We start from the raw sequence: 19,879 nt of genomic DNA on the forward strand, positions 1-19,879 counted from the left end.
TATTATACGGCATATCCCGTACGTCGTTGCTTACTCGCTTCTAGCAGGAACCCCGCTCGCTCGGTACACTCTGTGTACAGTTTCAAACACATACCCGGACGCATGATGATGACTACGTAGATGTCAAATGCGGCTTTTTCCTATATGTTTCTCCCTTTGCTGACATGCTCCTGTGAAGCATTTGAGCTTGAGACTAAGTAAGTATGCTGTTTTGGGGGTCATTTAAAGTGGAAGGATGTGTTATGGCTGATATTAACGGTAGTACTATGTTTAGCAGCTACGTAGTTGCGTTTTATGGCCGTTTTTGCCTGTAGTATGTGCAGAAGACACCGACCTTCACGTCGCTTCACTTACATAACGTGTTTAGACTAGTCAGTCAGGTCAAATATATATCCATTGGTGTTAATAATAATAATATAGTATTGCCTCTTACTCTAGTATGTTTTAAATAATCTAACATTGAACCTGCTATTTGGAGGACTGGATAACAAAAAAATCATGATAAACCAAAGTCTTTCTGATATAGACATATATAGAAATATCTATAACATGCATAACTGATGTTCATTACATTGGACAGCATAATAATTCATTTTCAGGGATATTTTCTGGGAGAAATCAGGCACATGAAAGATACACTAAGATCCAGTCAATGAAGCCAGATAACCACAGGACACTATAATGTAGTGATTGAATTACTTAAATAGTAAAGTGTGAAGCCTTCAATGTGAACTACTACTGAGACAATTAGTCTTGTTGATCAACACAAATCAACAATTGTGATAAACAATCAATTGCTTAAGTCACACATGAAGCACAAGATGTCAAATATTTGCTGGTTCAAGCTTCTAAAATGTGAGTATTTTATTGTTTTATCAGTTTTATAGCATTGTAATATGAATATCATTAAGTTCTGGGATGTTGGTTGGACAAAAAAAGCATTTTGAAGATGTGTTTACCATTTTCTGATATTTCATAGAATAAACAATTAATCAGTTCAACAAAAAAGTAATAATTAAGAGGTTAATCAATAGAATGATCATTAGTTGCAGGGGTTAGATGAGGCAGCTCTGAGGGAAAGCCAGGCAGAGCATTATCAGATACACTGCTGTGTTATTTTCTGCTCAAACTGTAAAGTGTACAGACAGAGGCGAGACCATACAGGTTTGCCAGCTGGCTTCTGCTGCTGGAAGAAGGAGAGAGGTGTGTCTGCAGCTGCTGCTGTGTGTATGTGTGTGTGTGTGTGTGTGTGTGTGTGTGAAATCGACAGGATATGAGGCTACAGTATCCCACTGAACACCTGTGCTTCACCTTTTCTGCTTGACTTCCCCTCTAAAGAGATCCGTCACCATCCCACATCTGAGCCTATCTGCTCTGCCATGCTGCACTGTATCATATCTGCTTGTCAGGAAACCTGCCAGCCCTGGATGCCTGTTATGGGTTTGAATTGGAGGTGGTGGGTCCACAGTCTAGCCTAAATATTGCCATTGGAATATATTTGGATTTTGGTTAATCTGGAGCTTTTAAATTTAAGCTGTATTTTTGTCCATATTTTACATTTAAAAAACAAAATTTTATGAAATAGTAGAATAAATTTCTCATTTTCTGGCAAGAAGGAAATAAAATCAAGTCAAAAACAACTTTAATGACTCCAATATACATGAAAAAAATTCATCCCAGCATAAATTGCAATGCTTATTTTTCCACTGGACATTTTATCAAAGAGTTGAATAAACCTTTTGGATGAGTCGAGAAACATCCAGTGGGTTTTCTTTTACGTTTTGTTGAGCTTCTAGCTGAAAATAATTCCTAATTTTCCTCTATTTTTATTCTTCTTTATTTCTCATAATAAAATGATCTCAGTAGTGCAATGTATTGGGAAAGCCCTTCTCATTTGTGTCCAACGTGTTTTTAAGGCAGCAGTATGGTATGTTTCTCCTCACAGCCTGTACGCCAACGGTTCTAAATACTCACCAGACAAAAGATGATGTCAGTCAGGCTGCAGTACACTGCGAGCTGTTCACAGCCACTGACTGTGAAAGACAGGCTTTCGTGTGTGTTTGTGTCTGTGGGCTTTTCTGTCTCAAGAGTTTGTCTGTGCTTGTGTGTACGCCGAGGTTCAGCGACACCGTGTACAGTCGAGGGCTAGTCTGCGAGGTGGGAGGTGGTTAGTCCATAGAAAAGCAGGGGCTGGTCTTATATTGTTGTGTGTTTTTTTGAATGGGAGTTTCCCCCTCAGGAATGCCCAAACAACTGTGCGTGGGTTGAGTTCAGAGTTACTTTTAGCCTATAGATTTGTGTGTATGTAAGAGGAAGCAGTCTGCAATACAAGGGAAAACCAATCCACAGTAGTATCTAACACCATTTTAATCCATCTATTAATCATTTAAGATATTTTTAAAGCAAAAATGGCAAACATTCCCCAGTTTCAGCTTCTCAATTGAGAGGATTTACGGCTTCTCTTTGTCTAATGTGATAGTAAACTGAATATCTCTAGATGTTGGAGGGTTTGTTGAAACAAACATGACATTTGAAGACCTCACTGCTGGAAATTGTGGCAGGCGTATTTCATAAATTTTATGACATCCATTAAATTGGAAAAATAATCAGCAGATTAATCAATAGCAAAAAATAATTGTTGTTGCAGAATCAAAAGGGGCGCCTCACCACCAAAATTCAAAACACATATCTGGAAGCTGTCTTTAAGTATGTAAATTAAAACCAATAGTTCTGAAACAATTAGTTGATTAATTGATTAGTCAAACATTGCAAAATTGTTCTATAACAATTTTTTTTATCAATCAAGTAGTATATTATATCACGATACATAGAGATATTGGAAAATTGCAACTACTGTGAGAGACTATTTCATCCATAACACCCACCCCTTTGTTAAAGGTTTTTTAATCTTTAAAGTTTGTGAAAGGCAGTAAAACAGGCCTATATTTTTCTAATTTTGACTAGTTGACAAACACAAGAAATACAGATTTTTCATCCATAAATCTATCTCTTGAGTAATGGATTTAAATATACCTGTTATTTATATGTTCAAAAAATTACAGAAAAAGCCTCTACAGGTAAAAAATACTCCTTCTAGACTTTGAAGAGATATGGCTGCCATTGAAAAAGAAAAGATAGCACTGACTGATTTGGTTATTTCTTTTAATCATCTCTGATAGCTGACAAGAGAAAAAGAGAAGAAACTGTAATACGTCAATACAAGATGTAGGCCTACCTCCTACTGGCTGATAGGAGCTATTACTTCATTTTGATATATATTAACAGCAACATCTCAACTGGTTTATGATTTTACCAAACTTATTTAAATGATGTTACTCCAAACTCAACAACATTGTGTTCCTCTCTAACAGCATTTTGTATTTATTCTCTCACTCAGTCATGGCCATGAATCATCTGAGCCTGCTGCGTCCTCTACTGTGTCAGTCTCTGGTGCGGCAGGTCAGGTGTCCCCTCGTGCCTGCCACCAGGCTCCCTATCTTGCTCCCCGACACCACCAGCTACCCTACTGCCTGCGCCCGGCTCTATGCCACCAAGAAGGCAAAAGGTAAGTGAGGAGATCGCAAAGACTGGCGATCACATGTGAGCAACATCTGTTTGGTTACTGGATCTGATATTATTCGTCTTAGATATGAGTCTTCACTCTTCCTTCAGTCCTTCTTTCCTTCTCTTCATCTTTTAAGCCAAGGCAAAGGGCCAGTCAGCGAAGATGAATATTAACTCGGCTTTGGTTGAAGACATCATAAGTCTGGATGAAGTGAAGGAGGACATGACAGCCGTTGTCAGTGCGCTCAAAGATGACTTCACACGCAACCTCAGCATTCGAACCTCGCCAGGTATTCGTCTTATCTCGGTTTCTTTATTTTCACTCCCCTCTTATGTTTTCTCTCTGCTTGTGTCTCCTCACATCACTCTGTTTTTGTTTCTCAAACTTTACAGTCTCATGTAGAAAACCCCTCCAAAAAATAATGAATACACTGACTCTCAAGTTTAATATTGAAGTCACTTTACTCATATTTGTAATGAAAACAAACTGGAACAGATACAATTTAACATAAATAACTGATATTGAACTGAACTGAACAGATATTGTTTTGATGCAACAATGAGCAATGACAGTATTGTCACAAATCTAAGTGTTTAATTTAGTTGCTCAGCTTGTTATTTCCTACTATTGTTACCAGAGGGTTGATGAGGAAAAACACGCAAGAACAATAGAACAAATGCAGTAAATTGAACATCACACCGTGTACAGATACACGTTGTTTATGTGGAAGTATTCTGCAGACAGTTAGAGCTTAGTAATTCAACTCTTTTTCCAGTATAATTTTCAGTAGTGTCTCCATTTTGACCTCAGCCCTCACAACTTGCCTTAAAAATCAAAAGCATTATTTTATCCACTGTCCAGCACCAGGTTCCATTTGCAAAGGTATGTGTGTGATCTCATGGATGGCTGCAGTCCCACCACAATGATCAAATGTTTATTCACTTCTATTCTTCGCTGCCCAGTGTTAACTTTTCCTCATTCTGGCTAGACTGCAGGAATCCATGAGTTCACAGATTATCCATGAGATACCTCAAAATACTTCTAAACTTTCAATAAGGTTGGTATTGGCAACATGATATTGTATGTATGAATCACATAGTCATATAAGTGGTGAGTTTTTTTTACATATAGGGCCACCCTACTAGTTGATTTCTACTTTGAATTTGAAATACAGATACCAAACACACATATGAATCTTGTATGTTTGTTGAAGCTTGTTTGTTTGTTCTCCAAAAGTTCAGTTTACACGTAAGTCCTCTGCTTTTTCCACTCTTTTCTTTCTTAAAAGCACAGGCACATTTTTACTTTGAGGTAAAAGTAAGTTCTATTTTTTTCATCTACCTGATAATATGCCCAAGGGCTTAGAGTGAGGAGAGCCCTATGTGACCTTACCTTGACCCCAGTTTGACCTCTGTTTCCCCAACTACATCCAGGTCATGACCCCCTTCGCCTCTGGGTTCTAACAAATGGGAGCTGGGCTTGGGGGTGGGGGATAGTGAGAGGTGGGGTGGATAATGGAAGGTCCCACTGGAGGAGACGGACTTCAGACTGAAAGTGTCTGAGTTTCTGTTCCTCTTCCTCCTCAGACTATCGTTTTGATTTGCATCCTCTGCGTTGCATCTTCACTTTCGCACAAGACGCAAAGACGGTTACACAACAGAAGCACGCGTAGTTGTGATTTTTCTGGTTAACCCCTCAATATCTTTTGTTGTAAATTTCCTCCAACAGTTTCACTTCTCTTTATTTAATTATTATTATTATTATCCCATTGTTCATGTTTTTTTTTTCTCCTTTCATCATTTAGCAATTTCTTGCCCATTTTCTGTCATTAGTTCCTCCCTTTATCCTTCCATTACTTCCCCTTTTCTTTTGTTTCTTTTTTCCAACAATGCTCAGCTTTGTGTTTTGGCTTTTGTTCAAACAACATTTAAAATTACATTTCTTATTGACCTACAGGGAAATATTTGTTCACGGGGCCAAAACTTCCCAACTTCACTCCTTCCATCTCTTCAGTCCTCCCTCTTGTCATTCTTGCCTCCTTCGCTCCACTCTGTCATCCTCCCTGCCTTCTCCCTCCATCTGTCTATCCCTCACTGCTTTCCTCCAGTCTGTCCATCCCCCCTCTCTTCTGTCCAGCTGCACAGTAATCCAGGGAGGCAGCAGGACTTAGAGCTGACAGCAGAGATGAGATGGTGGAATGAAATGACGTCAGTTGTCCGAATGTGTGTGTCTCGTATGAGTGTGTGTGTGTGTGTGTTTGTACCATAAACCTCTCATCTGGCTCTTATTAAGCTTATGAGTGTGTGTGTGTGTGTCTGCGTGGATATGGTGTGTGTGTGTACTGTTGTGTGTTGTCATGAATGCATACTGCGTGTGTGCACACGTGTTTGTTTGTGTTTGGCAAACGTATAGCAGACAGTCATAGACAGATGCAGGGAGAAGGGATCAATGCTGTGATCACTATATTATGGTTAATAGTCACAGATGCGTAATCTGGTCCTAAATCTAGCTCTGTTTCCATGGAAACTTTGAACATGGTGACACTGAACAACAACAGTACAGGAAAATACCTTTTCAATACCTCAAAACAGCTTCCAAGAGGTCTTCCAAGTTGAAGATATGATCTATTGGAGCTTAAAGGAATAGTTCGACTTATTTGGAAGTACGCTTATGTGATTTCTGGCGAGAGTTAAAAGAGAGAATATTGATACCTCTCTAATGTCTGTTTGTTAAATATGAAGCTACAGCCAGCAGGCGATTAGCTTAGCTTAGCTTAGCATAAAGATAAAAACAGGGAAACAGCTAGCTTGGCTCTATCCAAAGGTAACAAAATATGTTGATTGCTTAATCCGTACAAAAACTCAAAACATAAAAAAATGTTAAAGGACCAAAGTAAAATTGACAGTGTGGATCATTAAACCTGCATTAACTAATTTTTTGGCCACTTGAGGGCAGCGGAAACAATTTGTCAACACAACACACTGACATCTCGTCACTTTTTAAGTTGATATATTGCACTTGTTACATATCCAGCAGTTACAGAGTAACATTGTTGTTCATTTGGAGTCGTGTTTCTGTCCACCTGGTGAATGTAAGTCCAATATTCCCTCTCCTTTAGCTCTGTTTTTGCTCTCTATCAACACCAGAAGGAAATATCTGGCTCTTTAGCTGCTAAATGTTCCACTATGTTCACCAGCTATTAGCTGCCCGTGTCTGCTGTTTGGTACTGAGCAGGTAGTGTACAATGGGTTCTTAGAGCTTTTTCTCTGAAAACAGCTGAGAGCAAGCCAAAACGGTAAAGTTGCAGTCAGACAGCTAAACAATGAGCTGAAACTCGCTATAAGGCTCCGGAAAGCCGATTTGAGCTGCAGAGTCAGGTGATAATTTTCTGTAGTTTCATCATTTGATACATTGTTATGATAAAAACATTAATTATAGCCACTTCAAACTCAATCTAGTGAATGTGAATGACCAATCATCAATCATCATTTGTTTGTTACTAAACCTCAAAAACAAATCATATTCAACAGCAACATCAAATGTAATATGTAATCATCATATTACATCATATGTAATATTTTGGTAAAGAAAAAATTTGCCCAATTTCTGATATTCGCCCTCTGCCTGTCTCTCAACCCTCGTACTCCCTCCTCACCCTCCATCTTTGTAGTTAAAGAAATGACTGTCTGTCTGCCCTCCTGAAGTACTAACAGATGTGTAGGTGCACATTGTCAAGGCACAGGTAACCAAGACAGACAGGCAGAAGGTCACAGATATGGACATGAACAGCCTGCATACACACAGAGAGGCGGGCAGGTTCAGAGTTGAGCACAAATGGATGTTTGAAGTCAAAGAAGGAGACAGAATAATTGGCAGGCAGGTAGACAGTATGTCAGTGATTCAGTCAGGGCGCGGCCTTTAAATAAAAGGTATCCATCTCATCACATCATACCAACCTTTTATTTTTAATTTCTTCTTCTGCATCTAATCTCTAACCGGTACATCCATTTTTTTTTTTTTTTTGTCTTTTTGCCCTTGAAATCAAATGATAAATTGATCGCATAGAGAAAATTACACCGTTGGCTCACCTCCCCTTCACCCCCCTTTTCCACACACAAATACACACACCACACCACCGCCACCACAGCCCCCGACGGGTAAGCAGGGAGGGAGTGATGTTAGGCAGAGGTGGAGAAGAAGGAAACAACTGCGTCTGAGGTTAGCCAGATGGAGGAGAGAATGAGAGAGCGGGAGGAAAAGACAGAAAAGACGAAGAGAGGGAGGGAGGGATAGAAGTCAAGTCATGTTGGCAAACTTACCTTCGCTTCTCTCGCTATTGACAGTGAGGAGTAGATCATGGAAACTCTTGAACAGCCTGACAGTGGTCTCTTCATTTTTTATTTTTTTACTTACTCATGCAATTTGTGGCTTCTGCTGCACATTCGTCTGTCGTCTATTTATTTGTTAATCTGTAGGTCTGACTGAATGATTGACTATGTGTTTTCATTTATGTGAAGCAGTCACGGAAACAGTGTCATCAAACCAAATATACTAGAGCTTCAGCAATACTTGATATTTGTGCCTGATCTTCATACTTTTTTAAAAAAAATCATACATTAATCTATCTGTTAGTATTCTTTTTTCATATGTAAATACAGTATTTTGTGTTGAGATATGTGAAGATATGTTTGAGTCAAGATATTTTACAGCTCAACAATAAACTTTATTATCAAAGATATAACTATTTTCAATAATAAGTAAAAACACTATTAAACTTAAGATGAGAAAAATATAGTCAAGCATACATAAAATGCAGCCTGTAAAACATTTATTTCTGCAGTTTACTGATGTATTTGTGATTACCAGGCTTTTTATATTTACACATCCATCCCGGGGCAACAAAACAAAATCAGGGTGATTTCATTGCACGTGGCAAGAGTAAAATGATGCCTTAAATTGTCTGTGTAGCTAAATAAATAAAGTAAATAAATAATTACGTTTATCTGCATTTGTTTAGGAGCCCTGGATCACATTGTGGTGACAACTCAAGATGGGAAGTTCCCTCTCAACCAGCTGGGCCAGGTCTCCATGAAATCATCTCAGTTCATTATGGTCAACATGAGCAGCTTCCCTGAGGTAAGACGATCACACACACACACACACACACACATACACACACAGATTCTTCCTACCAGTATTTGTTTGTCTCATACGGACAAGCACACAGTAACTAAGCTTTATAAAAATAATCCAAAGCTCAGACAGATGGACGGTCCTGAGCCAGACCAGAACTCGAATCCAACAACTCTGTGTAAATGAAACCTGACCTGCGTCTCTCTCTCCAACTGTGTCTCAGATGCTAATTGATTGATCACTCGGGGAGCCCTTTGTTCTGGGGTGAAAGATAGCAACAAAAACCTGAAGTGTATGTGTGCATGTGTGTGTGTGCGCTGATATGCGGTTATGTCTGCGTGTGAGTTGTCACAGAATAGGAAATGACCTCATTTTACCCCCAGGTTAGGAAGGAATGGATTATTTTTCTTTTTTTTTCACTCCTTTTCTCTCCCTCTTTTCCCTTCTTAGATGATGCAACACTGTACTAATCAGAGCTCCAGAAAGATATTTTGTCCATGGGGGCAAGGCAAGAGTTTTAGTGGCCAGACTTTCTAGTGGTCTGGAAAATCTAAATGAGCTTTTTTAGCATTTACCACGACATTATGCAATCATATATCTGCATGACTTGAGTTCTCTCGGTTGTCGTTAGCCATAGCTCCGCTGGCTTCTCATGAGATGCAACAATTAGAGTCAAGTTCTTGATTATTTGTGCAAATGAGAAAAAAGAAGATGCAAAATTAATGCACATTAACACACAGTTGAGATGATGAATCCCACCCAATAAATAAACTTTTAATGACTTTAGATGCAGAGGATAGTGATTTACCTGATGTGCAAAATGGTTTGTTACACGGAACCATCTGAGAAGTCGTCCTTGGAAACTGTTTGGAAAAGGGCAGGCGCTTTCAAAAAATACTTGGCAGGTGAATGGATGAAGCATCTGTCTATCACCGTCTTACCTTGCTAGGGAGCCGGATTCGCGAGATCACGAGATCATGCGAGAATCCTCAGAGGAGGCTGATTGGTCCAAACCACCAGTGGTTCGGACACAAGCTCATGACTTGAAGGCTGACAAGATGGATTCTCGCGTGATCTCATGATGTCGTGATCTCACGAATCCAGCTGCCTTGCAAGGTAAACTTATGATCTCTACATACATGCATACATTTGTTATGAAAATCTAAGATAAGGGAACACAGGTGCAGTCTGGGAGTTTAACCCAGGTCAGAGGAATGGGAATCATGAACGATACCACTGTGGAGGTGATGTTGATATATACATTGTGTGACTCATAGTATAATAATACTCAATATACTCAATGATGAGTAATTTAGAGTGTCAAAACAGATGCATACAGAAAGGTACAAGAATAAAAATACAGAAGAATAAACTTTAAGTGCTATGAGGAGAAAAATATAAGTTAAAGCTCCTTTATGCTTTGTGATTTTGGGACTGAGACAAAAGTTGACGTGGTAAACTCTTTGGTTGTCACTCCAAACGGTGGTCCTAGATCACACTGTGAGACACGTGCATGACGATGGATCTGGAGCTTTAGCGACCAAAGACAGCCTGAGGCAAATTTCTAAATTCTCACAATGATGAACCACTTCTACAAACAAGCCAATCAGAATACAACATGAAACGACACAGAGCACACTGGCTGCCATGACGCTTCATAAGTACAGTACGTACAATACGTTCATAGGATACAAAGGCCAAAATGATGGAAGTAAAAGAAAAAGAAGTTTGTGTGACTTTGCTGCATTTTCAAAACAAGAGCTGGTGACGTGTCTCTGCTTGCATACACTTTTTTCTATTTACATCGTAGTGCTACAATTCAGCGCACAATCTGACACACGTCATATTCTTATCTTACTGTCTGATACAGATTGCAACCAAGATTTTATCATAGACATCTCACACAATGAGACGCTTGAAGGCACCTTTAGATACAATAAAAGAGGTGGAAGAAGCAATAAAGACAGATTAAGACCAGGAGGATAATCTAAATCTACCTGTTCCTGTGTTTAGAGACCCGTGTGCAGAAATTCACTTTATCCAAGATGTTAAGCAGTTTTTATAAGTATGGTTTTGTTCTTCACCTGTCTGTTACTACAACAACAACAACAACAAAATGCTTTTGTAACGATGTTCCTCCACTTTCTGTTTCACCTTTTGTGAGACTTGAAAGCTGCGGTTTCACATTTTGTTCTCCTTTGTACAGATATCACAAAAAGACATGCAAATCTAAGTGTTTATCAGCATCTCAGATCAGGAAATCCATTCTTCAAATCCATTCTTGTAGCTCTTTCCCAGAAACTCTGACCACAGACCACACACACGCCAACAGACACACTTACACACACACACACAGACACACACACGCATGCTACCCTGTCGTGCCCCTACGTTACCCATGTTCCACGCAGAGGTGAGTCCTCAGTACCCAGAGCTAATAGGCTTATAATGATGCCTATCCATTACCAGGCACTCCAGAGGCCCTTCAATTGTTTTCCATTCATTCATTGACAGCAGCCTGGGAAGGCACAGTGGAACAACAACTACCAGCATGCTTAGATCAGGAGGCAATTTTGATATATGTGTGTGTGTGCGTGCGTGTGTGCATTTTTAAGCATCCCACCACTTTGTTCATAAAGTGTTTTCTTCAGGACTCCCTTTTTAAACACGCACACATTCCTCTCCGCTCGCCTCGCCGCTTTGAACTTTGCGTTTGATGTGAAACTTCAGCGTAATTTTTCTCCCTCTCCAACATATTATCCAGAACCTGGCTGGGCCTCTCCAGAAAGAAAAAAAAAAAAAAAAGTGCTCGGTTTTCCGTAACCACCGGAGCGGTCAGAGAGGGGAAGCGGTGATGAATTTGATGCTGAGAACAATCAAACATAGGTATGGGCTGAATCTATCACCCCGCACTCAAAGAGAGCAACCAGAGGCCTGCGCTCCGGATGATTTTAACAAAAAGAAACGAGACCTCATGAATTAATTTAATGCACACAAATAAATTCCTTTAATCTCGCTGCCATTTCTTTTCCCCCAGCGGGAAAGGCCAGAAGTAGCTGTCGAGAAAGGGGAGTAGGGTAGAAAGGGATAAAAAAAAAAAAAAGAAAAGGAAATGATATGCTCTTTTTCCTCGCATTGCGCGTTTGCACCCTTTGTAAAGCTCAGTTAAGGGAATTGTCATGCGGTTGCAGAATTGTTTCGAGGAGTGTGACTTTGTTTTCAGCGGTTCAAAGGATTTGGCTTTCTCCCCCTCGTCTGTATGCACTGTTTAACTGTAGCTCTCTGGTTCTAATGTAGTGTTTGCTGGACCGAAGGATTGTGTTGTGTATATGGTGGATAATGTCTTCATGTTTCACATATGTGAATGTTGTTTTAATATTTACAATTGAGTCACATGTAAGCGTCTTTTTCTGCCTGCCTGCCAAACAAATGAAAATAAACTTTTAAATGCAATTCCTAAGAAGCCACTAGATCAATTAACTTCTCAGAAGCTCTTAACAACATCTTTGTTTGATCCTGTGTTGTTTAGAGATATCCTTTTTAGCTTTTACAGCACCAGCTGCCTCTCTAGCCGGCATCCACATCGGCACCGGTTCACTTCACAAAACACACAGCGTTCTTCTTTTCCATTTCCCTCTGATCGTCTTCGTCCCGTAGCCTACAAAGATCACAGATGGTGTTTGGGGGGAAATGTTGGTTTCATTTTTTAAAAAACTTTTTCAATAAGCCATTTTGGCAAACAGCTGAGAAGAAGGAAAATTTCTGCAGATGTTTCCGTTTCAAGTGATTTTGACAGAAAAATTTACAATAGGCAGCAGTTTGTTTTTTTTCAAATCCATAACTAACCCAACTGTCTCACTATATGTAGATCAGAAACCTACATTGTCACTTGTGCTCAATGTAGACAAAAGTATCTCTAACCAAATGTAGAAATGGCTTCTGATGATCATTTTAATCTAATGTCCATTCTCACAGACATGAAGCTGGTCTTGACAGAACATATATATTTTGACTTTTGGCATCACTGAAGTATGTATTGATCACCCAAACAGAACTGTAGCAATTGATTGTTTTATTACCTAAAAATATCAGTTAATCATGTATCATTACATTTAAGGATATGTTGATTTTTGCAAAATACAGACTTAATTGCTTCTCATTTGATAAAAATAAACAAAGTGGTTAGAAGTAGTTTCCCTCTGTCAACTGACCACATGCTCGATAGACCGAGCAAGGTGTATATGTACAGTAACTGGTCACTGTTAATTCCAACAAAATAAAAAAGGCAAATCACCTTCAGATAAACAGAGCTCGGTGTGTTCACATGGATCCAGTCATACGTGAAGTTTTGCCTTGATACTGTCACTGATGTATATGTAAATGAGGTCAGTGTCTTCAATGAAGAAGCAAAAAAAAAGATTTTATATTCGAAAATACATCCAAATACTAACACATACAAACTCAAAAGCTCATATGTGTGCACCGGTGTGTGTGTGTGTATATGTGTGTGTGTATATGTGTGTGTGTATCCATGTATCATACACAAGCAGACTCTCCTGTGGGGTCACTGGAGGTCAGCACCCTGCCCTGCAACCTCTCAGTCCTGTCCCACAGGGCTGAGTGCTGACAGTGGCCCAAGGCACTTCCACACTGCACGGGCTTCCCCAGACACACACACACACACACACACATTTAGACACACTCACACATACACACACAACACCTTAATGATTGCCAGCTGGAGCTAGGCCACTACCTGTAGTTGTACCGCTGCTTTTCCATTCAATCTGCTGCTCGAGGCAAAGCACACATTCATATGTGTGTGTGTGTGTGTGTGTGTGTGTGTGTGTGTGTGTGTGTGTGTGTGTGTGTGTGTGCACCCTCAGGCTACAGCGGCTGCCACCCGTGCTCTAAAAGAGAGTAGCATGAACTTAAACCCAGAGGTGGACGGGACGATCATCAAGGTGCCCATTCCCAAGTGAGTCTCTTTCTCTGACACACACACACACACACACACACACACACACACACACACACACACACACACTCATAGCCCCGAGGGCAGAAACACTTTCCTGCTTTAAGCATTTTCACTTTTAGTCTTTTAGTCATCCCTGTGATCCTCCAGGCTTCTATTTAACATATAATTTTAATTTTTACTAGTCCTGAAACAATTGGTTGACCCGTCAAATCAATTATTCAATTAACAAAATTAACTCATTTTAATCTTGATATAATCAAGTTTTCTACTTCTTCTTTTTCAAAATAAGACAAAGTTAAGGTATCACTGTCGACTGTTGTAACAGGAATTAGACATTATCTTTGACAGTAATTGATCAGTGAATCAATGAATGGACATTGTCATTGTACAAGTCTCACCTAGAGTTGCAACAATTAGTCGATTTAATTGATAAGTAGATCAACAGAAAATTAAAGGCCCACTATTTTGATAATTGATTATTTAACTAAGTCAAGTCAAATTTATTTGTATAGCACATTTCATACAAAGTAATCTCAATGCTCTTTACACACAACACATAATAAAACAAATCATTTATACATATTTAAATACATATGTACAAAAAAAAAAAAAAAAAAAGAAAGACACAGATTCATAAAAATAATTCATCCTGCCTACCCACACACACAAACATACCCAGACAGATTATTCAAAATTCTCTGGTTCCAGCTTCTTAAATAATAATTTTCTGGTTTCTTGAATGTTTTTGGGTTGTTGAATGTTGGACGGGACAAACCAAGTCGTTTTAAGTTGCATCTTGGACTTTGGAGAAAGACTGATTGACATATTTTTTTACCATTTTCTGACATTTTATAGACCAAATAACTAATCTACGATTTAAGAAAATAATCGACAAATTAATTGATAATGAAAATAATCATTAGTTGCTGCTGTGGTTTTGCTTGTCACTCGTTAATACATCCCTCAGTCTCCCGCTCTTAGCTGTAACTGACAGATTTATTGACTTATTTGCTTGTAGATGTATGAGACCCTGCGTGTGTGTTGATCTGAGCGTAGGGTCAGTCTCTCTCTCTCCCTATTCTGACTAGACCGCTTTCTCTCTCGCTCTTTCTGCCAAGTCAAACAACCTCACAGAACTATCCATCACTCACTCACTAAACCACTCTGTGTGTGTGTGTGTGTATATATATACATTATGGTTTTACTCATACACACATGTGCAAGTAAGTCTGCATGTATGAATGCCGGCCTGTGTTTATGCGCATGTATGTTCATGCATGTGTGTGTGTGCGGATGGAGCAGCAGGTGTTAGTCTGGCAGAGGCGGGACACAAGAGTCAGACTGCTTTCCCCCTGCAATCAGTCTCGGCACGCTCCAAGCCTCCATTTGCATTTCCAAAGAGAAGGCGCTCCTTGATTGGCCCTGGAATCAGTAATTAGGCCGTATTGTTTGCGGTAAATAGACTCAGCACTTGGATTGTTTGCAAATAGTCCCAGAGGCAAAAACAACTAAAAAAAAAAAAAAAAAAAAAGCCAATTAAGGACAAAGAAGGAGAGTGAAATGGGAAGTAGGATTTTCTGAGTGATTAACAAATGCAAAGTGAATACAAAGTTCTCGTGCTGACGGATGTTTCAGCTCTGGTCTGAGACCTTGAGAAGTGATTGTTGTTAGCTGCGAGTCAGAATTAAAATGATTAGAAGTCGTGCCTACTACAAACACTTAACATCCCTGTTTGCACAATATTGTGCAAAGTGTATTGCCCTGCTTTTAAGAGGAGTTGCTGCTTGATCCCATCAGCTGAATTTTAGCTAAGCTAAGCTAATGTCATTCAACATATCTTCAATCTGCGCACAGAGACATAAAAGGTGTCCGGATGACTGCGTACCGCTGCTTTGTATAATCTATTTACCTGTCTTCCAGAGATTCTTTTTTCCGTCTTCTGTCTTACTTCTTGGTCTTCTCTCTTTTCTCTAATCTCCTCCCCTACTTCCTTGCAGAGTAACGCGAGAACACAGAGAGAACCTTGCCAAGATGGCCAAACAGTTGAGCAACAAGGCTAAAGACTCACTGAGGAGAGTGCGATCTAACGCCGTCACACAGGCCAAAAAGGCGAAGGAGGGACACTCTGAGGACACCATACGACTCGTAGAAAAACAGGTACGTGTAGGGAAGAGGAAAGGGAAATTCGGGGAGATCAGACTGAGGAAGGGAGGTCTGAAAGACGGTTGAGATGAGACGGCGGATGAGTCACAAAACTGAAATTAAAAAAAGATCTGAAACTATTGTTACTGCCATTCAAACCATGCCCAAGGGTACAGCTTTTTCTAATGTGAAACTATGATTAAAACAATTTCCTAATAATTTGTTTCCAGTGGTAGTATTTCACAATATTTTTTTAATTCAAAAAGAGCACCAAAGTGAGAAATTCAGCTGAGTCCACCATCAGTTCAGTCATATCCTGTCACGTTGCAGCTATATACTGTCATCCTTGACTAGAGCGATGCTCGACAGTGAAAATTGAGCCCAAAAAAGAATTCTAAATCCTTTTCCGTCTTCTCCTCTGCCTTCGCAGATTCAGCAGATGGCCGACAACTTTGCAGTGGACATTGACAAACAGCTTGCAGCCAAGACCAAGGAGCTGTTAGGCTGACTGTGACGATTTAAAAGAAACGGACAGGTCTTATTTTTTATACTTAATCACTTCGTTACAGCTGTACACACAGATGGACACACTCAACAGCAGCTACATGTCATTTTGATCATGTTGATAATGGACAGTGACTGGATCACAATGAGGGTAGTTTTTGAGTCCTGTTCTCATGATGAGTCTACCAGTCTGAAAGCTTCACACAGAAGACAGAGTCTGGTTCCTGTTTGGGTTCCCTTGGCAGACACTGGGCTTCGTTGCCTGCCCACATCACTGGCAAAGCTCTGCTCTTCGCTGCTGGGTGATATCTGTGTTTAACCATCGGTACATAAACAGAAATTGGCACGGAAACAACAACAACGACAGACTGCCAGTCACCTCCCTCCTCCCTTGTTACTTTTCCTGTCTTCAAACAAACACCAAGCAGGGGACGGATGGACTTTTAATGGGATTTGTGGGCCTCTTCCTAATCAAACCCCTTGCCACAAAGACTGTCTGTTTATATAAAACAAGCGCACCCGTCTGAATGTAAACTGGCTGTGGGTTCGTCCTGGTGGCAAGAGCGAGAGAAAGGGAGAGAGAGAGAGTTTGTTCCAGAGACGCAGGAGCCGACTGAGCAGATATCATTAGCGCGTTGCCAAACATTTGTTTCGCATTGATTAAAAAATGCACTTGAGTTTAAAAAAAAAAAAAAAAAAAAAAAAAAAGGTCTTTAATTTCTGCCCGTGTCTAGGATTGATAATATGGCTACTCTCTTTTAAACACAATAAAGCTGGGAAAGTAACATTATTGATGGACCCCATTAAAGAAACACTGCTTTGTACCATGTGCGTCATCTTTCTCTCGCTTGTTTTCTTTTCTTTTTTCTCCACTTTTGGTTTTGAAGTCGCTCCCTCCTCCATTAGTTAGAGTGATAATGGACTTTTCCTGTGTATGGACCTTTAGGTCCTGGCTGCTGGCACCACAATTGTCCATTAGGAAAAGAGGCTTTAAATGTTGTGCACTTGGCCCTCTTTGTCTTTAAATAGCTGCACTTTTAAAGACACAGTCAGGGATTGTTGTGCGGGTGGTTGTTGAAACCGTATCAACGACGCAAAATGTTTGAATGGGATACCCTGTTTTTATCCACCCGCTGTTTACACCAGCTAAAGCTTTTCTGGTCATCTTTATCATGATTTGTTTTTTGATTTAAATTTGCTTCCTCTACTACTGGTCACAGGCGTCCCACATGGTAGACAGGCTTCATTTAAAAAGTTTTGCCCACACACTCGGTCTTACAGGCACCCAGTCATTTGATGATTGCAGTGCTGCAACATTGCAACTACTAATCATGTCTTCATCAAAATGCCATCTGCCTACTTTTGAATTAAGAAAATAAACTGAGTTCTCACTGTGTTTCAAAAAAAAAAAATCTTTAGTTCTAGGTGGTAGCAGCGCCACAATGAATGTTATAGATTGTGGCTTTATTACATTTGCCTTGGCCCTCTGTCTCTCTGAATGGCTTTGCTTTAATGGCCTAAACAGACCAGAGTCGTTGGATAAACAAGAGTTTAGCAGAGGAGTGGCTGGGTCGGGACAGAGGAGGGGTGGGGTGGAAATGGCAGGTTTTCGTGGTGATTCTAGGTCCATATGTCAGCAATTTGAGGGCATTGTGTACCTTGGCCTAAAACAGAGGCTTCATGATCGATGGAGGGGTGAAAATCTCCCAAGTCCCTGGCGCAGAACACAGGCAAGCACAAGGAAATTGCTTTCAGCTGATAGCTTCATTTCGGTTGACATTTATCAAGTGAATTACCCCTGTTCCTTTCTAATGTTTACTACTACCAGCGCCGCCTTTTGACGTAAATGTGTGTGCAAGCATGCGTGTGTGTGACGGCGTTTGTGTGGAAGTTCTGGTGTGTCCTTTGGCCCTTCCGCACAAAAATATACAAGTCTAAATTAGTTCAGTAAACTTTTGATTTGATAGTCTGGCATTTTATTCCTCTCAGAGCTGCATTTTTACGGAAAGCATCGATGACTGAGTCTTGCATGACAGAAATGCACATGTGCCGTTCAAAACAGGTTTTTAGGGCATCAAATGTTGACAAGTTAAATCATCAAAATGGGATTTTATGAAGAGTCTGTTGCAATGTGCTTACTGAATTTGTTCTCTTTAATGTGTATCTGAAAGACCAACTTCAAACATCAGATACGACTACACACGACTAGTACAGCTTACACTCGAACTGTATTGAAAAAAAAGAAGCAGAATCTCTTGAGCGTTTCTCTCCATCCTCTTTTTCTTCGCTCTGCCCCATTTCCCTCTTAGCATCGCTCTACTTCTCAATACATCTCTACTTTTCATGCAGATTTTCTGTATTGCATTATTCATGTCTTTTAAGAGTAGCTTGTGACAGTGGTCGAACGCTAGTTTGCCAAAAAGACCTACAGAGAGAGAGTGAGAGAACGTATATATATGTGAGTGTTGGAGATGATTCCCCTCTGTTTGCTCTCTTCCCTTTGTGTCGCCTGTGATTACACCCTGAACATGAAGCGGCGGTGCTCCTGCAGCAGCTGAACCGCCTGAGGAGGCCGTGTGGAGCCAGGCGACGACAGAGCCGACCACTTCAGCGTAGACGGAATTGGATCGATCCCACACACACACACATACTCCCTCCTCCTCTCTCTCGCTCTCTCTCTCTCTATCTCTCTTCTCCCTCTCTCTCTTTTCTCATCACCTCTGGAGTGTAAAGAGCATCAGAGTGTGAGAAGCCACTCTGAAGATCTCATCAAGGATTCAATCAGCGCGTGAATAGCAAATGCACTCTCCTCCTCTCGATGTGATGATGGTGGGGGGGGGGGAGAGACATATCGAGAGAGCCCGTCTGGAGCGAAAAAATCTCTGCATATGCAAATTGAACTTAAAATTTAAAATGGATTTGATGTTCATAAGAGTATCTCTGACCCTTTCAGGGATGTAGTAACAGGCACTGAGGAAAAGAATATGTGCAGATTAGCCTATTAATATTTATAGATGTAATTGGTTGAGCTTTCTTGTTGCAGACCATGTTTAGGCCTAATCCAGGTGGGCGCTCTTACTGCCTCTAACAGGGAAATGGCCGGCCATTTTAGGAGGAAGCTGGATATCCTAATAATCAGGTAAACTAATACCGGGCGGTGAGAGTGTTTCCTTCCGTGTTAGTCATTCACAGAATTGCCCCTGTCTGGTCTGCTAGCCATTTCAACTCAATGGAACGTGTGCTCTCCCCCCCCCCCCACCCTTATCCTCCTTCCCACGTGCATTTAGAGAGGACCACACGGGCCCCTTTGGATAGCCTCTATACCCACGAGGAGGCTCCCCAACCATCACAGGGACCAACCAGACGCTCCAACACACACTTGCACACACCTCCTGCTTCTCAAATCCGAACAAAGCGTTCCTCAGTCTAAAGTGGTTAAACTGTCATTTCAAATCGTCTGGACATCGTGATTACCGGCATGGGAGGAATTATATATTTAGCTTTATGTCCGTCGCCATTTCCTCCCCCCGCCCTGATCTGAAGTGACTAGCCAG

The 19,879-nt window shown here is 40.5% G+C and overlaps 1 protein-coding gene across 1 annotated transcript; it reads left to right on the forward strand.

Annotated features, from left to right (window-relative positions):
• Positions 1 to 110: 110 nt before the first annotated feature.
• mrrf (mitochondrial ribosome recycling factor) lies at positions 111 to 17,088 on the forward strand. The gene is made up of 7 exons (XM_044333701.1): positions 111 to 197; positions 3,398 to 3,565; positions 3,702 to 3,854; positions 8,583 to 8,701; positions 13,585 to 13,676; positions 15,677 to 15,836; positions 16,252 to 17,088. Exons 2-7 carry the CDS (start codon positions 3,400 to 3,402, stop codon positions 16,327 to 16,329), a joined length of 768 nt encoding a protein of 255 aa, XP_044189636.1. The 5' UTR covers positions 111 to 197; positions 3,398 to 3,399; the 3' UTR covers positions 16,330 to 17,088.
• Positions 17,089 to 19,879: the final 2,791 nt, after the last annotated feature.

Source organism: Thunnus albacares, chromosome 18, assembly GCF_914725855.1.
Source record: "Thunnus albacares chromosome 18, fThuAlb1.1, whole genome shotgun sequence".
In the NCBI taxonomy this organism is placed as follows: Eukaryota; Metazoa; Chordata; class Actinopteri; order Scombriformes; family Scombridae; genus Thunnus; species Thunnus albacares.

Bases quoted from the DNA above. Each gene is read 5' to 3' on its own strand.
- mrrf (XM_044333701.1), top strand. From the start codon at position 3,400: ATGGCCATGAATCATCTGAGCCTGCTGCGTCCTCTACTGTGTCAGTCT. The intron at 13,677-15,676 runs GTGAGTCTCTTT...ACTTCCTTGCAG, and splicing joins ATCAAGGTGCCCATTCCCAA to AGTAACGCGAGAACACAGAG. The intron at 15,837-16,251 runs GTACGTGTAGGG...CTGCCTTCGCAG, and splicing joins TACGACTCGTAGAAAAACAG to ATTCAGCAGATGGCCGACAA.